Source organism: Carcharhinus amblyrhynchos, chromosome 22, assembly GCF_965287045.1.
Source record: "Carcharhinus amblyrhynchos chromosome 22, sCarAmb.v2.hapA, whole genome shotgun sequence".
Classification (NCBI taxonomy): Eukaryota; Metazoa; Chordata; class Chondrichthyes; order Carcharhiniformes; family Carcharhinidae; genus Carcharhinus; species Carcharhinus amblyrhynchos.
This window is the reverse complement of record NC_137345.1, coordinates 10,602,056-10,623,245: the sequence shown is the minus strand read 5'-3', so window position 1 is coordinate 10,623,245 and position 21,190 is coordinate 10,602,056. Positions and strand designations below refer to the sequence as shown.

The following is a 21,190-nucleotide window of genomic DNA, read 5'->3' as shown; positions in this document are numbered from 1 at the left end:
TAGAACGGAGTTGAGGAGGAACTTCTTCACTCAAAGGGTGGTGAATCTCTGGAATTCTCTGCCCGTTGAAGTGGTGGAGGCTGCCTCGCTAAATATTTTTAAGACGCGGGTTGATGGGTTTTTGATAAGAGAGGGGATTAAGGGTTATGGGGAGAGGGCGGGAAAGTGGAACTGAGCCACAACAGATCAGCCATGATCTTATTGAATGGCGGGGCAGGCTCGAAGGGCCAGATGGCCTACTCCTGCTCCTATTTCTTATGTTCTTATCTCGTCATTTGTGCGCAGTTTCTCCCGAGGCGGGCAGGTTGAGTTGGGAATTTTCCAAATTCTCCCGACCTGCCTCCGGAATGAAAATCGAGGCCAATGTCTCAACAGTTAATAAAGATGCTGCTTTTACCATCCAAACAATGTGACAACTCCAGGTTAATTCACTTGTAAAGTTGGACTCTGTTCGGCTGACCTCAGTATCTTGAGTCACCCATTATATCAGGAAGCCTCTGGATCTTGGTCAATTCTTTGGAGGGGTTCTATAGGGGAGGTGATGGCCCAGTGGTATTATTGCTGGACTGTTTGGAAACTGAGTGAATGTTCTGGGGATTTGAGTTTGAATCCTGCCATGGCAGATAGCAGAATTCAAATTCAATAAAAAGTAACTGGGATATAGAATCACCTGATGACCACGAAAGTGTTGTTATTGTCTGAATTTTACTTTTTTCCTAAATGTGAGCTCCCGACATTGGATGAATGTAACATAAGTCAGTTTCCCCGACCGCTGCCTTCTCGCTGCCAGACTCTGCACTGCTCGGGATATCGGAGCTGTCTATGTTTCCCCACGGATAAAACATGGATCGAACATTTCAGTCGAGATGAATAAAGATAATCACTGAGAAACGTACCGTCAGATATTTGAAGCTCGACAGCCCACATTGGATCGAGAAGCCCAGTTCTTTCAATCCCACAGCTGTACCATCCTGCATCTCCTGAGCGAAGATCCTTCATAGTGACAACAAATACTCCTCGTGTCTTGTTATCTCTGATTGATATTCTGTGATTTCGAGAAATTGTCTTTGCGATAACCTCACACTGGCGAGATTTGCCGTGACACCAATATTTAATATGTGACTTGTACACTGCATCATAGTGACAATTTATTGTGATTGTTCTTCCCACAATTCCTGTTACTTTCTGTTTTGCCCACAATGCACCTGAAACTGAGGAGACAACATTTCAGAAATTGAACAGGAAATAATTGCTTCATTCAAATACGTACATTCTTATGAGTTAAATTCCATGCAGATTAACATGATCATTTAAATAGAGACTTTTCACAATCTCAGAATGTCGCAAAGTATTTCACAATCAATGGTTTACTTTTGAAACATTTTGGGGTATTTTCTTGACTCACAGGTAGGAGCTGGGAGAGCGGAGGGGAGCTGGAAATTGAGGTTCTGCCTCACACTGTGGGGTTTCACTCCAGTGTGTGACTTCATCAAAAGATTTTGCACACAGAAATAGACATGGGGCAGCACAGTGATTAGCATTGCTATCTCAGAGCGCCAGGGACTTGGGTTCGATTCCCGGCGTGGGTCACTATCCGTGTGGAGTTTGCTCATTCTCCCCGTGTCTGCGTGGTTTCCTCCAGGTGCTCTGGTTTCCTCCCACATCCTGAAAGACGTGCTGGTTAGGTGCATTGACCTGAACAGGTGCCGGAGTGTGGCGACTAGAGACCTTTCACAGGAACTTCATTGCAGTGTTAATGTAAGCCTTGTTTTTGATTAATAAATAAAGTTTAACTTTTAGACCCTTGTACAGACCTGAGAATTTTGGGGCGTTGCCAGTGGGTGCGTTGGGGGTTAGATATGAATTTGATGCTGGCAAGGAGGGATATTCGGATCGTGGGTGGGCTGCGGATGTCAGGGGGTTATCTTTGCAGGCCTTGGTGATGGGTGGCCTAGGGGAATGGCTGGAGGTCTGTCGGGATTTAAATGCCTCCTGGGGAGGTGAGTGGAAATCAGGGGGAGGTTTGGGTGAATTTGGGGAAACAGAGTCCTTTTTGTTTGCTGTGGGGTGGGGTTTGGGGGTGGTGAGAGGTCTGGGGAGGGTGAGAGGGGAATGAAGGGAGTGTGGAAAACTGGAAGTGTGGTGTTGTGTGAGGTTTCAGCAGAATTTCCATCTTCCCAACTTTGTTGCTGCAACCTGTACTGCAGGAGGAATTGGAGATGATGAGAACATTGCTGACAAACAGAGAAAGGAAAGAGATTGAGGTTTGGTCAGGGAAGAATCAGAAATTTGGAGACTGATCACTGAGCAGGACCGAAGGAACTTAGAAACTAGAAACAGGAGTAGGCCATTCGGCCCTTCGAGCCTGCTCCACCATTCATTTTGATCATGGCCCATCACTGAATTCAATATCCTGATTCCCTCTTCCCCCTACATCCCTTTGACCTCTTTAGCCCCAAGAACTATATCTAATTTCTTCTCGAAACATTTTGGCCTCAATTACATTCTGTGGGAGTGAATTCCACATTCACCGCCCTCTGGGTGAAGAAATTTCTCCTCACCTCAGTTCTAAAAGGTTTATCCCTTAAACTGTGACCCCCTAGTTCAGGATTCCCCCACCATTGGGAACATTCTTGGTGAATTTACCTTTTCTAATCCTGTTAGAATTTTATAAGTTTCTATGAGATCCCCCTGCATCCTTCTAAATTCCAGTGAATCTAACCCTAACCGACTTAGTCTCCCCTCATATAAACCACATCCACTGGTTCTCCTCAATCAAATCTACCAGTTACATCCTCAAAGAATTCTAATAGTTTCATCAAGCATGATTTAGCTTCTGTAAATCCATGCTGACTTTGTCTGATACCACTGCCTTCCAAATGCCGAGTTACGAAATTCTTGATAATCGACGTGAGCAACTTCCCCTCTGCCGACGTTACTCTCACTGGTCTATAGTTCCCTGTTTTGTCTTTACCTCCCTTTGTGAACTGCGGGCTTACATTAACTATCCTCCAATCTGTAGGAACCAGTCCAGAGTCTAAAGAATTTTGTAAAATGCTCACGAATGGATCTACTATTTCCTGGGCCACTTCTTTAAGTACACTGGGATGAAGATTATCAGGACCTGGAGATTTATTCACCTTCAGTCCCACCAATTTCCTCAAAACCATTTCTCTACGAATGCTGATTTCCTTCAGCTCCTCACTTAACCATGTTTCGCGCCATATTTCTGTTATATTATTCATATCTTCCTTTATGAAAACTGAAGCAAAGTACAAGTTTAACTCATCAGCCGTTTCTTTATTCCCCATTATGAACTCTCCCGTTTCTGACTGTAAGGGCCTACATTTGTTTTTGTCAATCTCTTTCTCTTTACATACCTATAGAAACTTTCACACTCAGTTATTATGTTTGCTGCAAGCTTACTTTCATACCCATACTTAAGGGGAGGCAATGGCCTTGTGGTATTATCGCTCGGCAATTAATCCAGTAACTCTGCCAATGATCTGGAGACCCGGGTTCGAATCCCACCACAGCAAATGTTGGAACTTAAATTCAATAAATAAAATATCTGGAATGAAGAATCTACTGATGACCATGAAACCATTGTTGATTGTTGGAAACACTCATCTGATTCACTAATGCCCTTAAGGGAAGGGAATCTGCCTTCCTTACCCGGTCTGGCCTATATGTGACTCCAAATCCACAGCAATGTGGTTGACATTTCAGAAAGACTTTACAATAAATGACAGGATGGGGATTCCAAAACAATTAAAAATCTTGAGTGAAAGTATGAGGATATGAGAAAAAAGATCCGGGAAAAATTAAAGATGAGTTAACAGAGAGGCTGAGTGTAGCTGGGATTGGGAGTGTAACAGTGTTTGTTTGAAATTATATTTCATCATTAATAGCATCGAGGTCATTAACCAAAACCTCACTGCAGTGTAATCTTGTCATGTTAAAATGGGCAGCACGAATAACTAAAATCCAGTGATTGAAAGTTAAACAATGAGGAGAAAAAGGTGACTTATGTGAAAAGTAATATAGATCAACCATCTGTCAGTGAGGAACAGTGACATTGACAGAGCTTCAAAAAATAACATCTTATCAACTCTGAAGTTTATTTCCTCGTCACAAGTCTGCTTACATTAGCACTGCAATGAAGCTACTGTGAAAATCCCCTCGGCTTGACACACTGGCGCCTGTTTGGGTACACTGAGGGAGAATTTAGTACGGCCAGTGCATCTAACCAGCACGTCTTTTGGAGTGTGTGAGAAAACCAGAGCACCCTGAGGAAACCCGTGCCGATATGGGGAGAACATGCGGACTCTGCACAGTCACCCAAGCCTGGAATCAAACCCGGGTCGTTAATGCTGTGAGGCTGCAGTGCAAACCACTGTGCCATCACGCTGCCCCTATTTTAAACTTGTACAAACCTGAGACATATTTGTGGGGTTCTCAATGCTGCAGCCTTCAATATATATTGGACATCAGATTACATTTAAAAAAATACTAAAATGCACATAAAAAGTATATACCAAATAAAAATGGCCGTTCATTTTAAAAATGTGACTCATCGAAATTTTGAAAAACTAAATTGTCCTCAAATTCCCATTAACAATGAATGTTGCTGTTTTGCTTCATTGCTAAATATTTCCATGGTGCGATAATGTAATCACAAGGAGCTACTGTACAAAATCTCACAAATATTAGCAGTTTATATTTGCTGAGTATTTTCATCCATCAAATACAAACGACTTCCCAAATCTATAAAAAGATGAAGCAGGCACAGCAAATGTGTGCGTCTATTCCCAATAGCTTGTTCTTCCGAGAACTGGTCACCAGCCTGAATTTGGAGATGCCGGCGTTGGACTGGGGTAAACTCAGTAAGAAGTCTGATCACACCAGGTTTAAGTCCAACCGATTTATTTGATAGTAAACTCACAAGCTTTCGGGGTTTGCCCCTTTGTCAGGAGAAGGAGAGTTCTGGCCTCAGACAGAGCAGATAACAGCACAGTATTGTCAGACTTCTTACTGTGTTCACCAGCCTGAATCCAGAGACTGTAGCATAAGGGACACCACTCCACATCAAGACATGGCTGATTGAGTATCTCTCCCTCTTGCCTTCACTGTATTGGAAGAATTTTGCAGGTTGACCATGAACCTGTTCCATCCCATCTTCCATTCCCATAAAGAGCAGGAGCCGGAAGACAAGAATCCTCAGGCTGTTCATGTCCCACTGCGGCTGCCAGAGAGGACGGGGAATCAGAAGCTCAGACAAATCTCCGTTCGCTGCAGTGGGATGGGAAAATCCCGGCTGCGAGCGAGGTCGGAGAATCTGCTCCAGAGACTCTACCCACCACAAGGAGAAACCTCCTTTTGTGCTTTTACAGGTCTCCAAATATTTAAACATCTCTCTCTCTCTCATATATTTGCATAACCGGCAGACTAGAGTTAAACTAACACTGATTATCTGACTGTCCAGCTCTGGCTGTTACTCACCGGGCAGAGAGCAAATGAGGAGAATCAAAATCCACATGGTTCTGTTGGAGATCAGATCAGTGCTTGTCGTCAGTCCCCCAGCTCTTGTGTCTCACAACGCTGAAATGAGTGTCAAAAATAAATTGTATCAGAAAATTAAATGAAGAAGAAGACAGCAGGAAATGGAATCATGAAACCACAGTCAGTCACTTTACAAAATCTGGCTCCTCAGAACCTGAAGTTCTGTCAGTTTCATTTAGCAGAAGAAGTAATTATTGTTGAAAGAATGTAAAATTCTGGGAACAAGGTGTTAAAAAGTCAGAGCCTATGGATGTGTGGGTTAGGTTGATTGGCCACGCTAAAAATTGCCCTTAGTGTCCCGCGATTTGTAGGATCGAGGGATCAGTTGGTAAATATGTAGAGATCTCGGGGTAGGGCCTGTGTGGGATTATGGTTGGTGCAGACTCGATGGGCTGAATGTCCTCGTCCTGTACTGTAGGGTTTCTATGATTCTATGACTCCACTCTGCTGATGGCAGCTCCCCCAGCTCCTGGCTGAAGGGCAACTCTGTGACATGTGAGGAGATTGGGTCACTGGAGACATCACCTGGAGTCTGAACCAGTGAGAATATCGCAGTGATCCGTACTGGGAAATGTCCCTGATACTCTGGATAAACTCCACTGGAACATTTGGATACATTTGGGGATCCATTCCCCTTGGCTCTGTCAACAAGCACCTGAACTCTCTGCAGTCGGTTCAACAGAGTCCGAGTGTCAGCAATAGAGGTTGGAATTCAAATCCTGTTTTTTGTATGGAGCTGTGCTCCGATCACATTCTGTTTAATATCGATTCCACAAAGACACTGGGATTGGAGACTCTCGTTGCAACTTTCTTCATATTCAGGAGATTGAACAGTTATTTCAATGAGATTCTCTCCATATCCGTAATTCCCGATGTTCTGTGTCTGACATGTTGCAGTAAATGTCGAAAGTTGACATGGAGAAAGATCGTAAAAGTTTAAAGTTGATTTATTAGTGTCACAAGTAGGCTTACATTAACACTGCAATGAAGTTACTGTGCAAATCCCTTTGTCTCCATACTCTGGCACCTGTTGGGGTACACTGAGGGAGAATTTAGCATGGCCTAACCAGCACGTCTTTCGGACTATGGGAGAAAACCAGAGCACCCGGAGGAAACCCACGCAGACACGGGAAGTAAGTGTAAACTCCACACAGACACCCAATCCGGGAATTGAACCCGAGTCGCTGGTGATATGAGGCAGCAGTGCTAACCACTACGCCACTGTGCCACCCAAATATAAATGGATTAATCTGAGTGACAGTTTAATCAGCTTCTCCTTGCTCACCAACACAATCCTGTATTTGATAAATGAGGCAAATTGTGTCTGCTTTTTAACAGTGGGTCCCCTGAAACATTCTCAGGAACCCCCTGTTTGGAAATTCCTGAGCTGGAATAGAAAATGTATAAAATGATGCAAGTGTTTGACAAGAAGATTCATCATTGCCCCTTCCCACAGAGCGCTGAATGTGTGAAGTAGATTCACAGGTGCACCTGCTAATTCACTGTTTATTTACAACTCGATGAACATCTGAGCAAATGGTTCAACATCCTGTAAAGTGACAGGTTCTGTGGTCAAAACCATATCTGTGCAGGCTGGCACTGAGCAACCTTTTAATTGTCCCTCCCCCTGAGACCAACAATTGCAAGACAAACTCCTGCTGCACGATTCCTGCCTGGGAGGACTTCAGTCCCATTTGCTCAGCAACGGTTCAGTCACCCACCCAGGATATATCGATCAGCCTGAGGCAGGGCTTTCCCTTCCCAGGAACTGTGCTCCGTGGGCCGGGGCTGAAGACTGGTGACGGGCAGCTGAGTGTCACAGCCGGCACTGCCCACAATATCCTGTTTATTAACAGTATTGATGGTGGCCTGAGCTCTCAGTGAACTCCATCCTTCATGTACCTCCAGAATAAACCCCCCAAGTAGTGGAAAGGATTTAGATTAGCAAATAGGCAGGAACATTTCTGAATGCAAAAACAATCGGGCAAAGAACAGTTGGGGCTTCAATCGCCCCGATTATCAACTGGAATATGAACAATGTGAGCAACACAGGGGCACAACATTCTTGAACTGAATTCAAGAGAAGTTTTTTAGCCAGCAGTAACAAGCCCAATGAGAGGAGGAGGGTCAAATCAGTGGAAGGTGAGAGTGTACGGGCACAGTGTTGGAGAATTGGAGATCGGTGAATGCTTTCCTTTATTGGGTGTAATGCTGGAATTGTACAAAACACTGGTTAAGCCTCAGCTGGAGTTTTGTGTACAGTTCTGGTCACCACGTTACAGGAAGGACTGAATAGTTCTGAAGTGAGCAGAGAGGAGGCTTACAAAAATGTAGGCAGGGAAAATTCCAGCTACGAGACAAGTTTAGATGGTCTAATGTTGTTTTCCTTAGAAGAGAACAGGCTGAGGGATGATCTAATTGTGATGTACCAAACTATGAGAGGCCTAGATAAGGTGGATAGGAAAAGGCCTGTTTCTTTTTATTCATTGATGGGTCATGAGTGTCGCTGCCTGGCCAGCATTGATTGCCCATTCCTAGTTGCCCTTGGAGGGCAGTTGAGAGTCAACAGCATTGCTGTGATTCTGGAGTCACATTTAGGCTAGACCAGGTAAGGATAGAAAACTTCCCTCCCTAAAGAATATTAGTGACCAGATGGGTTTTTCTGACAATTGACAGTCGTCTCATGGTCATCAATAGATTCTCAATTCAAGATTATTTTTATTGAATCCAAACTCCACCATCTGCCATCGCAGGATTCGAACCCGGATCCACAGAACATTAGCTGAGTTTCTGGATTAAAACTCCAGCAGTCGGCCATCATCTCCCCCAGCCGAGACATCAGTTCCCTGGGGTCATAGATTTGAGGGAATTTGTAGAAGGATTAGACAAAAAAACCACTTCACACAGAGATTGGTGGGTGTCTGAATTCACTGCCCAAAAAATATAAGTTCTTCACAACTAACTTCACAGGTTTTAAGTCGGTCCACCTTGTGTCCAATGAGGGGCATACACACGATGAGTCGTACTGGGGCTGCTCTTGGTTGTTCAAGATTGGCCTAGTGCTTCATGTCGTTAGTGTGTGCCGAAACTGGACAAGATACTGGGCAAGACGACAGCTCAGTGACTATCGCTGATTGCTGTGCAGACATATGGATTTGGGCTTCCAAGTGAAGACAGGTGAAAATTACTGGCACCGACTGGGACATCTTTTTGTGTAGCCGACTGCACCTGGTATTCCCAGGCAGTCTCCCATCCAAGAACGAACCAGGCCTGAGTCTTTTTAGCTTCTGTGATCAGAAAAGATCAGATCTTTTGAGACGAGTATGGCTGTAGGTAGCTCAGTGACTGGGAGTCTCTAATTGGATTTCTGATGTGTTCAGTAGAATTACCAGTTAATTGGCAAGCTCCAATAAAATCAAGCAGCAACGACTTAAAAAAACAGTTCCTACCAGTTGAGGGCAGATTTATCCTGAATTTATTTTATTTCCTTCTGGGTGGAGTGGAGTTCAAGGACTAAAACTTGCATTTGTATAGAGCCTTTATCCCAGTAAAACTGGCAGAGGGATTTAGATGGGTTGAATTTAATGCAGGGTGGGAGATGCCCAGGCATTGGAATAGCCGAGTGAGGAGGTACCTACAGTGTGGATGAGGACGCGATTGGACAGGGAGATAGATGGAGTCAAAGGTGTTTCTTGTGGGGGACAAAGACAATGGTTTCACTGTTCACAATGTTCGATTGTAATTTTGGATCATCCAGGACTGGCTGTTGTCGAGCAGCTGGAGCAGCTGTCCCACAGCACAGAGACAGTGTGGGGAGGGGGAACAAGAGAGGTGGAGCTCAGACAGGGGATTAGGCTTCAGGCTTGAACCTGAACTGGTCAACATTCGGAAACAGGGAAACTTTCACAGTGTAGATTGCGTTTGCTAAAATGAAGATAAAATCATAACAGAATGAAATTAAGAGAAATTCAGCTTTCTGAAATAAAGGGAAATACATTCTTGATTTGGTTTGATTTATTCTTGTCACAGGTATTGGTACACAGTGAAAAGTTTATTTTCTTGCGCGCTATACAGACAAAGCATACCGTTCATAGAGTAGGAAAGGAGAAAGTGCAGAATGTAATGTTGCATTCATAATTTAAAAGTGTTAGAACAAAGTTTTAAAGCATAGAACGAGAGTAAAAGATAGAATTAGAAAGTATACTGGGCACAGCTTGCAAGAAGTCACCTCACTCTGGTGCCATCTTGAGAAAACAACTGTTTATTTAAACCAGTGTGTCTCCCATCCTATTGTTATCCAGGAACATTCAATGTGGAACTTATCATTGGAGTGAATTGTTTCCAGTGACTGCAAAAATCATGGTGTCTATTTCTTCCAGAATGTGCTAGTCTTTAAATTGAGAGCGATTAAGGTAAGAATATGAAACAAGAATTGTAGGCATTAGGTTAGCAAACAGATCAGTTATTGTCCAGATGTAGATATGCAACTTGAAGGTCGCAGCCACTAAAGTTTTGGTTTGAATCATTAAATGACAGAAAAACATTTTATTTTGTAGATTTGGCAAAAGAAATGTTGAAAGCTGGATGAGGAATGGATATTTGACCAGGATGCAAAATTCCGTCAATGTAGGTGGAATCCCGGAATCTTCAATTTCCCACTTTGGTCCAACAGTGACAATCGGATTCATTGAGTGACTGGAAAAGAAAATCGTCGGATTCATTGAGACTGGGAGAACAATGCATTGATTGACATTTCAGTCTTGAACAGAATTCTGGAAATGGCAACAAATTGGGGCAGTTTTGAGATCACATTGATCACCCATTGCTGGGAAGAACTGTCATTTGTATCCCTCATAAAGACATGTAACATTACTTTCTCATGGGTGACTGATGTTTCCCTCTGGCTGTGATTAATTCTCTGGCAATAATAGTGAAGGCTTCTGCTCCAGAACTTGCCGCACCTCTAGGCAAGCTCTTCCAGTACAGCGACAACACTGGCATCTACCCGGCAATGTGGAAAATTGCTCAGTTATGTTTCCATAAAAAGGAGGACAAATCCAACCTGGCCAATTCCTGCCCCATCAGTCTAATCTCAATAATCAGTAAAGTGATGGAAGAGGTCATCAACAGCACCACCAAGAGGCATTTACTCAGCAATAACCTGCTCATGGATGGTCAGTTTGGGTTCAGCCAGGGACACTCAGCTCCTGGCCCTATTATAGCCTTGGTTAAAACATGGACAAAAAAGCTGAATGCCAGAGGTGAGGTGAGAGTGACTGCCCTGGATATCAAGGCAGCAATTGACTAAGTGTGGTATCAAGGAGCCTGAACAAAATCAGAGTGAATGGGACTCAGGGGAAAGCCCTCCACTGGTTGGAGTGATACCTGGCAGAAAGGAAGGTGGTTGTTATGGTTGGAGTTCAGCCATCTCAGCTCCAGGACATCATGACTCGAGTTACAAATGATTCTCAGCCTAACCATCTTCAGCAATGCCCTTCCTTCCAACATGAGGTCAGAAATGGGGATGTTTGCTGTTGACTGCACAATGTTTAATATGATTTGTGACTCTTCACATACTGAAGCCTCAATGTCCAATTGCAGCAAGATCGAGACAATATCCAGGATTGGCCTGACATGTGGCAAATAACATTCGCGCTTAGAAAGAACTAGAGGGGACAGCCTCAAAATTAGTGGGGGGGGCCGCAGTTTAGATCGGAGTTGAGGAGGAACTTCTTCACTCAAAGGGTGGTGAATCTCTGGAATTCTCTGCCCGTTGAAGTGGTGGAGGCTGCCTTGCTGAATATATTTAAGTCACGGGTAGAAAGGTTTCTGATAGACAAGGGAATTAAGGGTTATGGGGAGCAGGCGGGCAAGTGGAACTGATCCACTTCAGATCAGCCATGAACTTATTGAATGGCGGGGCAGGCTCGAAGGGCTAGATGGCTGACCTCTGCTCCTATTTCTTATGTTCTTATGTTCTTATTACAACTTGGCTGGGGGAAATACCAGGGAAGTTGCCAAGCAATGCCGGGAGCAGTGTTGGGAGTGGGGGGACAGTGGGGTGGAGGTATTACATGGTGTTTGAGGTGGGAGGGTGGTGAATGTGGGGATAGCAGTACCATCTTAACATTTATAAATCTGGCCAGGCTTTAAAAATAGCGTTTCAATCTTTAGGAAACTAAGTTGCTGGCAGGGTGGGCTCAGTCACAGCCTGTCCTGCCAACGTGACACCGTGGCACTCGTTCCGAGTAATACGGGAGAACAAAGAACAATATAGGAACAGCCCACCAAGTCTGTGCTGGTACAGATACCTCTCTAATCTAATATTTTCTTGCCTCTCCATGGTCCATATCCCTCTATTCACTGCCTTCTCATGTCTCCATCCAGGTGTCTTTTGAATGTTGTTATAGAGTCTGCTTCCACCACCTCCTCTGGCCGTGCATTCACCGCCCTCTGTGTGAAAAACCTCCCCCTTACATCTCTTTTAAAAAAGCCAGCAGTGGTGCCGATGGCTTTGTTTCCCCCCGTGGACATTGATTTCAATGCAACCTTCTCTTTACAATATCTGTGATCAATGTTGTTTTAAATAATTGATGGAGAACTTGCAGAATGATTGTTGTAAAGTCCATAATCCTCACCTGAGATTTTTTCGTGCACCATGTGACCGAAATAACACAAATCACCAGGAGGGTAAAGAGCCCCCAGCGAATCACATTCCAGATAACGAAACTGAGCAAACTGGAAGAAATACAGAATGATTTGAAGGGAATGAGGCAGCTTCATGTTTGAAACATTAATCTCCTCTTTACACTCTGACCTATTGTAGCAGCACCGCACAGACAAGGCACGTTAGCTGGAGCAATCAACTGGAGTTTCACTGATCAACTTCATGATGATTAGATACAGATCAAATGGAGCTGGTTTCATTAAATTTCCTCAGTATATCTGTAATGCTGAGTAAAATCTTCGAAGTAAGAATGTTATGAATTGACTGGTCACTGGGACAGCAACATTGTCTGGTGCAATATAACAATGGTGAGATATCTGTTCAGTGAGTAAGAAACTTCAAATAACATCATCCCACACTGTTCCAAAATAGAATCTTATCCACTCAATATTAACTCTGCTCCTCTCTCCACAGATGCTGCCAGACCTGCTGAGATTGGGTTGATGGTGAAATGATTAACATGAATAATGAAAACTGCACCATTGAAGGTGTGGCAAACAGAAGAAGCTCGCTTCTTCATCTGAATTTCCACTGACGGAAACAAGGAGGTGATTTTCTGAGAAAAATTCTCAGTGTCCAGCTGGAATCATGGAATCATACAATCCCGATGGTGCAGAAGGAGGCAATTCAGCCCACTGAGTTTGCACCAACCACAATCCCACCCAGGCCCTATTCCCGTAACCCCACATATTACTAATCCCCCTGACACTAGGGTCAATTTGGCATGGTCAATCAACGTAATGCACACATCTTTGGACTGCTAGCATGAAGACAGGAGAGTTTCAGATTCATTTTGTGGGTGAGTTTAAGTTTCATATCATTTGCACTCAGAGCAGGACAAAATGGACTAGACCGCTTCTAACCACGAGAGTGAAGGGTTATGCTTAACCTACCAGAAAGGCTGCTGCAGCAGCAGAGGGAGCCATTGCGCATGTGCAGACTAAAGTGGTTGCACATGCGCAAAGGCATCCAGCAGAGCGTTGACAGGTTTGAGAGAAATTCTGTCAGCACTTTGCTAATGCAGCTGACCTCAGGAACGCACCCCCCCAATCTATCCAGGGGTCCATGGCTGATCGCGATTGGCTGCCCTGAAAATGTCACCTCTGTCCACCCCCTCACAACACCCAGACTTATCACTCCTCCCCTCCTACCACCACCACTCGCATGCAGAGTGCCAGCAGGCCCCATCTACCCCAGTATGGCTTATGGGCAGGGTGGCAGCGGGCCCTCCGACCATCCTCAACAATTGTGTGCAGTTTGGCATCCCCCCCACCCACCATACCCTTAGGCACTGCGCAAGGAGCAGCTCCTCCTCTTGCCCTCGACCTCCTGGGGACATCAACGGCCTCCAGTTCTACTGCCGAGGCCATCACCACTGGTCCCTGTTTATGAGGTCCAGGTGTTTTCCTGATCAGAGAGTCTCCCGGCCAGGCCTCAAAGGCAAGTGAGCCAGAACGATTACGTCCCGGGGTGGCTAATTTCATTTAAATTAGGTTTATCATCGACTTAACAAATGTATTCAGCCTCTCTCCGGAAATGGGCTGGAGACTGCACGTGCCGGATACCTGGTACTGGTAAGATTGTGAGAGGTGAGAAATCGGACTCAAATGATTTCTTGGCTCTCTGGTATTTTTAGCAGTTCAAGATGCCCATCAATGGGTGGGAGTGGGGGTGGAGGGGGGGGGGGGGAGGTGGTGGGGGTAGTGCGCTGGTGGCAGTGGGTGGGGTTGGGGGGGTGCACCATTTCCATTCTGGTCGGCCACATTACAAAACAATAAACAACTTTGTCTCCAAATGTTTAAAGAACATTTCATCCATTGCATAGAAATCCGTGCCAATCATTACATCCCAACTGAATACATTGTACCTTTCAATATTTCCACATTCTGAGGATTGACAGTAGATGCCATTGCAAATAATATTTGTGCTTGTGGAGTGTGTCGTATTTGATGATTCTGTTGTAGAAACTTCACATAAATATTTCGATTCTGTTGAAAGATAGAAATAACATTCAGATTCACCTTTTCAATTGTCGTCAACTGATTCCTCCTTTTGTTCTTTTGTCTCTGACATCATTCACCATCCAGACACAAGAGTTCAGCATTGTGGAGGTGGGGGTAGGGGTGGGGGATGGGTGACTATTTGGGCCTGTCCACTGTGGGTGCAAATCCGGTTATGGCCGGAAACTCTTATGAGATAAACATTTCTTCAGAAATTCAATCACCAAATGGTTTGTTTACAGTCACACTTAACATTGCTTTTTATTTGTATCTCATAACTGCAATTCTCCCCTGATCTGCTGATCACTGACACTGTAACCATTTCACTGGATTTGTCTCCCTGGTTATTTGAGGCTGTGCAGTAATATTGATGATGTTGCTGTGTGAAGGATAGACAATGTAGATCCAGTTTATTGGTGTCAGAGATCTTTGAATCTTCAGACGGGGTCTTTTCATACCATGTGTACTGAATGGGAAGTGATCCCTGGACAGACTCACAGGAGACGGACACTGAGCCCCCAGAGCAGAAGGCATTTGGCTGTGTTAAAAATCTAAGTTCAGAAACAGACACTTGTTCTGTGGAAAAGAAACAAACATTTAGATACTGACTGAACATCTAAAAATTAAATACTCTCCTATTCTCTGTCCTTCAGGATCTCAGGCGCGGTTGGCCATGTTGGAATTTGACATCTACTCCTCTATGGGGTGGATGCCAACACAACTGATACCATCCAGGACAAACCAGCCGGCTTGATTGGCACCAAATCCACAAACATCCACCTCGACACTCAGTAGCAGCATTGTTTACCATCTACAAGATCAGCAATTCATCAAAGATCCTTAGGCAGCATCTTCCAAACTCATGACTGCTTCCACCTAGAAGAACAAGGGCAGCAGATACATGGGGACACCACCACCTGCAAACCACTCATCATCCTGACTTGGAAATATATCGCTGTTCGTTTGCAGTCGCTGGGTCAAAATCCTGGAATTACCTCCCTCGTGGCATTGTGGATCAATCCACAGCACGTGGACTGCCGTGATTCCAGAAGGCAGCTCACCACCACCTTCTCAAGGGCAACTAGGGATGGGCAATAAATGCTGGCCAGCCAGCGATGCCCAAATCCCATGAATGAATAAAGAAAATACTTAATCAGGGTTTGTGATCGGGACACAGGAGAGAGTCTGGGCCCAGACACTACACGCTGCACTTTAGGAATGCCCATTGCTATCTTCACATCGACACCCATGACATAGGTAGGAAAGGGGATGGGGATGTAAGACAGAAATTCGGGGAGTTCGGGTGGAAGCTTAGGGCTAAAACAAACAGAATTGTTATCTCTGGTTTGTTACCCATGCCACGGGATAGCGAGGAGAAGAATAGAGAGATAGAGAGCGTTTGAACTCGTGGCTGAAGGGATGGTGCAGGAGGGAGGGTTTCAGATACCTGGACAACTGGGGCTCATTCTGGGGTAGGTGGGACCTCTACAAAAGGGATGGTCTACACCTCAACCAGAGGGGTACCAATACTCGGGGGGAAAATAGCCAATGCTCTTTGGGAGGGTTTAAACTGATTCAGAATGGGGATGGGAACCTGAATTGTCGCTCCAATGTACAGGAGGTTGAGAATAGGGAGGACATGGATAAGATTTCAAGGTCGCAGCAGTGTATTGGCAGGTGGGAAGGTGGCTTGAAGTGTGTAGACTTTAATGCTAGGAGCATACAGAATAAGGTGGGTGAACTTGTAGTCTGGGTTGGTACTTGGCACTTTGATGCTGTGGCCATTTTGGAGACATGGATAGAGCAGGGACAGGAATGGTTGTTGCAGGTTCCAGGGTTCAGATGTTTCAGTAAGAGCAGAGAAGGTGGTAAAAGAGGCGAAAGTGTGACATTGTTAGTCAAGGACAGTATTACGGTGGCAGAAAGGACGTTTGATGAGGACCCGTCTACTGAGGTAGTATGGGCTGAGATTAGAAACAGGAAAGGAGAGGTCACCCTGCTGGGAGTTTTTTATAGGCCCCCAAAAAGCTCCAGAGATGTAGAGAAAAGGATTACAAAGATGATCCTTGATAGGAGCGAAAGTAACAGGGTAGTTGTTATGGGGGACTTTAACTTTACAAATATTGATCGGAAAAGCTATAGTTCGAGTACGTTAGAGGGGTCAGTTTTTGTCCAATGTGTGCAGGAAGGTTTCCTGACACAATATGTAGATAGGCCAACAAGAGGTGCGGCCACATTGGAATTGGTACTGGGTAATGAACCAGACCAGGTGTTAAACTTGGAGGTAGGTGAGCACTTTGGTGACAGTGACCACAATTTGGTTACGTTTACCTTAGTGATGGCAAGGGACAGGTATATACCGAAGGGCAGAAGTTATAGCTGGGGGAAAGGAAATTATGAGGCGATTAGGCAAGATTTAGGATACATAGGCTGGAGAAGGAAACTGCAGGGGATGGGAACAATCAAAATGTGGAGCTTGTTCAAGGAGCAGCTACTGCGAGTCCTTGATAAATATGTATCTGTCAGGCAGGGAGGAAGTGGTCGAGCGAGGGAACCACGGTTTACTGAGGAAGTTGAATCTCTGGTGAAGAGGAAGAAGGAGACTTATGTAAAGATGAGACGTGAAGGCTCAGTTAGGGCACTGGAGAGTTACAAATTAGCCAGGAAGGAACTAAAGAGAGAGTTAAGAAGAGCCAGAAGAGAAAATGAGAAGACTTTGGCAGATAGGATCAAGGAGAACCCTAAAGCTTTCTATAGGTATGTCAGGAATAAAAGAATGATTAGGGCAAGATTAGGGCCAGTCAGAGACAGTAGTGGGAAGTTGTGCATGGAGCCTGAAGAGATAGGAGAGGCACTAAATGAATATTTTTCGTCAGTGTTCATGCAGGAAAAAGTCAATGTAGTCGAGGAGAATACTGAGAGGAGAATATGGATAATGTTGGAATAGTTTAGGTTAGAAGGTCATTAGATTGGTTCCACTGGTCGGCGCAACATCGAGGGCCGAAGGGCCTGTACTGCGCTGTAATGTTCTATGTTCTATGATGCTTGGCTGTCAGTCAACCAGCCTGTTTTCAACATTTTCCCATCTGGTAAAGAGAAATACTCAAAGAAAATGACCCAAAAAGATACTGTTAAATGTGCTGATGATTTTTCTCCAGGGATGCACTTGGCAGTGTCCTGGAGATTGAGCTTCAATTCTTGGAGACCCCAGGCCAATTCTGGAGGGTTGGTAACCCTAGTGGGTGCCTTGCCCACGCTTGGATCATTCCATCCCCCATTTTGCTACTTTGTCGATGATTTTTTTCCTGCTCTGTCCCCACCGTATGAATGCCCAACCTCAAGTGAAGACTTTTGTGATAGCCGATGGGACAGATTTTCAATATTCCTGCTGTTTCAATCCCTACAGTGCAGAAGGAGGCCATTCAGCCCATCAAGCCTGCATTGACATCAATCCCACCTCGGCCTCCTTAACCCAACATATTTATGCTACGAACCCCCCTGACACTAAGTGGCAATTTTAGCATGGCCAATCAAACTAGCCTGTACATCTTTGGACTGTGGGAGGAAACTGGAGATTCCAGGGGAAGCCCATGCAGACACGGAGAGAACTTACTAATTCCCTGCAGACTACTGGGTGGCACGGTAGCACAGTGGTTAGTGCTGCTGCTTCACAGGAATTGGGTTCAATTCCTGGCTTGGGTCACTGTCTGTGAGGAATTTGCACATTCTCCTCATGTCTGCGTGGGTTTCCTCTAGGTGCCCCGATTTCCTCCCACATTCCAAAATGTACAGGTTAGGTGGATTGGCCATGCTAAAATTGCCCCTTAGCACTCTGAGATATGTAGGTTAGAGGGATTAGTAGGTAAATATGTAGGGATATGGGGGTAGGGAATGGTTGGGATTGTGGTCAGTGCAGACTCGATGGGCCAAATTGCCTCTTTCTGCACTGTAGGGTTTCTATGATTTCTATTGCTCAAGGCTGGAATTGAACCCGGGTCCCGGGTGCTATGAGGCATCACTGCTAACCATGGTGCTACGGTGCCGATGGTTCCTGGATTCACAACTGTTCCCGTGTGTGACCCCTGAAGGCTCTGGAATTTTTTCAGAAACTACTTTATTGGCTTACAAAAGCATTAGTTTCACTTCCATTCATGACAAATAATAGAAGTTATTTTACAGAGTAAACTTGAGAAATATCTGTAGCATAATAACAAAATAAAGAGTAACATCGACTGACGTTGGAAGCTATTGCCTAACCAAGCTTCATGACATCTTTGAGTAACAAACACCACCCTCATTGACTCTGGTTAGCTTTATAACTTTCAAAATGCATTTGCCAAAGTCCCTGAAGTTATAATCCGACCCAAAGTTCTGAGTGTTCAGAGTAAACGCTAGGAATTGAAAAGAAACTGTCACAATGAAAAATTCAGTAGAAAAGAGGAACTTGCAATTTACACAATGCCTTTCATGGCCAGTGAAGTATTTTTGAAATAGAGAGATGTAGCTTATATGCATCACACAATGAAGAACCTCAAATTAGATGAAAAAGCAGATTATTAATTCCATTGATGTTGGTTACAGAATAATTATTCTCACTGGGAGAACTATTTGAATAATACCGCTGGATTTTTTTTTAATGAGCTAAGGAAGCGGAAGGCGTTTTTGGTTAATGTCCCAACCAAAACAAAAATGACAGTTCCAACAATGCAGCATTCTCTCAGTACTGCAATGAAAGTTCAGTCTGAATTGTACGATCAATCTCAGAGTTAAAGCATGACTTTCTGTCATGAAGGCAAGACTTAGATGTGAAGCCAAATTTTTTCCCTTAGCCCTTTTGTGTCAAAGGAAAGAAAGTTGTGCATTTATATCATGCTTTTTATGATCACCAGACATCATTCGTCAAAGTAATACTTTTGAAGTGCAGTCACTGCTGTAAAGTAGAAGACACAGCAACCAATCCGCAGATACAAGGACCAAGAAATAGAAGCAGTGGTGGCTACCATGCCCCTCAAGCCCGTCCCACCATTCAATATGATCATGGCTGATCGATGCTAATCTCAAGTCCTTTTCTGTGCCATTTCCCCAGAGCCCTCTATTCCTCAAACTATCAACTATTTATCCATCTCCACTTTAAATACTTCTGACAATCAAGCCTCCATTACGCACTGGGGCCAAAAATTCGAGAGATTCACCAACCTCTGCAAGAAGAATTTTCTACACACCTCACTTTTAAATGATCTGCCCTGTGTCTTGGTTAAATTATGGTATGCTGGGGTCAGAGGGGGTGAAGTGGGGTGGGGGGGGCTCTTTGGAGTGAGTTGGGGTGTTGATGGGTACTGAGTGGGGTGCGACAAACCTTGGTCGTGGGACCACTCTCTCTGAATCGATTAACCTGGACTCAGAAACTCCAGGCGAATTGATTACGTTGATATCAAACTGGGAGGAGCAGTGGGAATGCCAAGAACAACTCCAAAGCTCCTGAAGGAGTTGGACAAAAGTAAATAGGTGGGCAGCTCACGGCAGAAGGAATTGAATGGAACTGATATACAGAGAAAGGAGCAGTAAGCAGCAGGAACGGTTTTCCTAACGAGTGAAGTTAGCATACACTGTCATTTTGGATTCCTGCAGAGTGAGCAGCCTTGGAGTTTTTGGACTTTTCCGTTGTGGCTGGCTCGGAATGCTGACGGCACTGTAGATGACACTGTCTGGGTTGTTAATTGAGTGACGTGACACTTCACCGCTCTGTGTAGACCTGTTCTTCTCAAAATGCACTGCTGCATATGTGATTCCATCATTATCCAATGGGGCGTTTCTCTTTCTGTGCTTTCCTGCTGCTTTCCTGCCATCGTGGTTAATATGTGAATACACAATGCTCTCTTCCAATGCTGCCAACTGCTAAAATAACAAAAAGATCACATTTGTTTCTGATTAACTTGAGTGGTGGATTGTGCTGTTATGAGACGGAAGTTATTTATCAATTATTCTTAATCAGGTTATAAAGTATTGCAAGTTATTACAAATTATTTACAACAAATTCAGCCCAATTATTATTATTCACTTTTGACCCTAAACATAGAAACATCGAAAATAGGAGAAGGCGTAGGCCATTCAGCCCTTCGAGTCTGCACTGTCATTCATTACGGTCCTGGTTGATTCTCCAACTCAGTAACCTGTTCCTGTTTTCCCCTCATATCCTTTGAACCCATTAGCCCCAAGAGCTATATCTAACTTCTTCTTGAAAACATACAATGTGCTGTTCTCCAATGCAAAGAATTCCACAAGCTGACCACTCTCTGGGTGATAATATTTCTCCTCATCTCAGCTCTAAGTGGTTTACCCCATTTCCTGAAACTCTGACCCCTAGTTGTGGGCACCCCGACCACTGGGAAATTCCTTCATGCATCTACCTTGTCTCGTCCTGTTTGAATTTTAATAGGTTGTTATGAGATTCCCCCCTCATTCCTCAGAACTCCAGAATCCTAATCAATTCAATCTCTCTTCAGTCAATCCCATCATCCCAGGAAGAGTCTGGTTAACCTTCACGACACTCCCTCCATGGCAAGAACATTCTTCCTCAGATAAGGTGATGCAAACAGCACACAATATTCCAGGTGTGGTCTCTCCAAGGCAGCAAGACATTCCTGCACTTGTGTTCAAACCTTCTTGCTATGAACAGTAAGAAGTCTCGCAACACCAGGTTAAATTCCAACAGGTTTATGTGGAATCACGAACTTTCGGAACACTGCTCCTTCATCAGGTGGGTTCACATGAGGAAAGAACAGCGCTGCGAAAGTTGATGATTTGACCTGGTATTGTGAGACTTCTTATTGTGCCCACCCCAGTCCAACGCCGGCATCTCCATACTTTGCTATGAAGGCCAACATACCATTTGCCATTTTCA

At 44.5% G+C, this 21,190-nt stretch overlaps 1 protein-coding gene across 1 annotated transcript in view; it reads right to left on the bottom strand.

The window, feature by feature from the left end:
* Nucleotides 1-21,190, bottom strand: part of LOC145357151 (uncharacterized) — an 85,403-nt gene that overhangs the window by 21,849 nt on the left and 42,364 nt on the right. Inside the window, exon 7 of the mRNA XM_080210308.1 lies at nucleotides 897-1,211. Coding sequence (XP_080066434.1) covers nucleotides 897-1,211 — 315 coding nt within the window. The remainder of the gene's footprint in view (nucleotides 1-896; nucleotides 1,212-21,190) is intronic.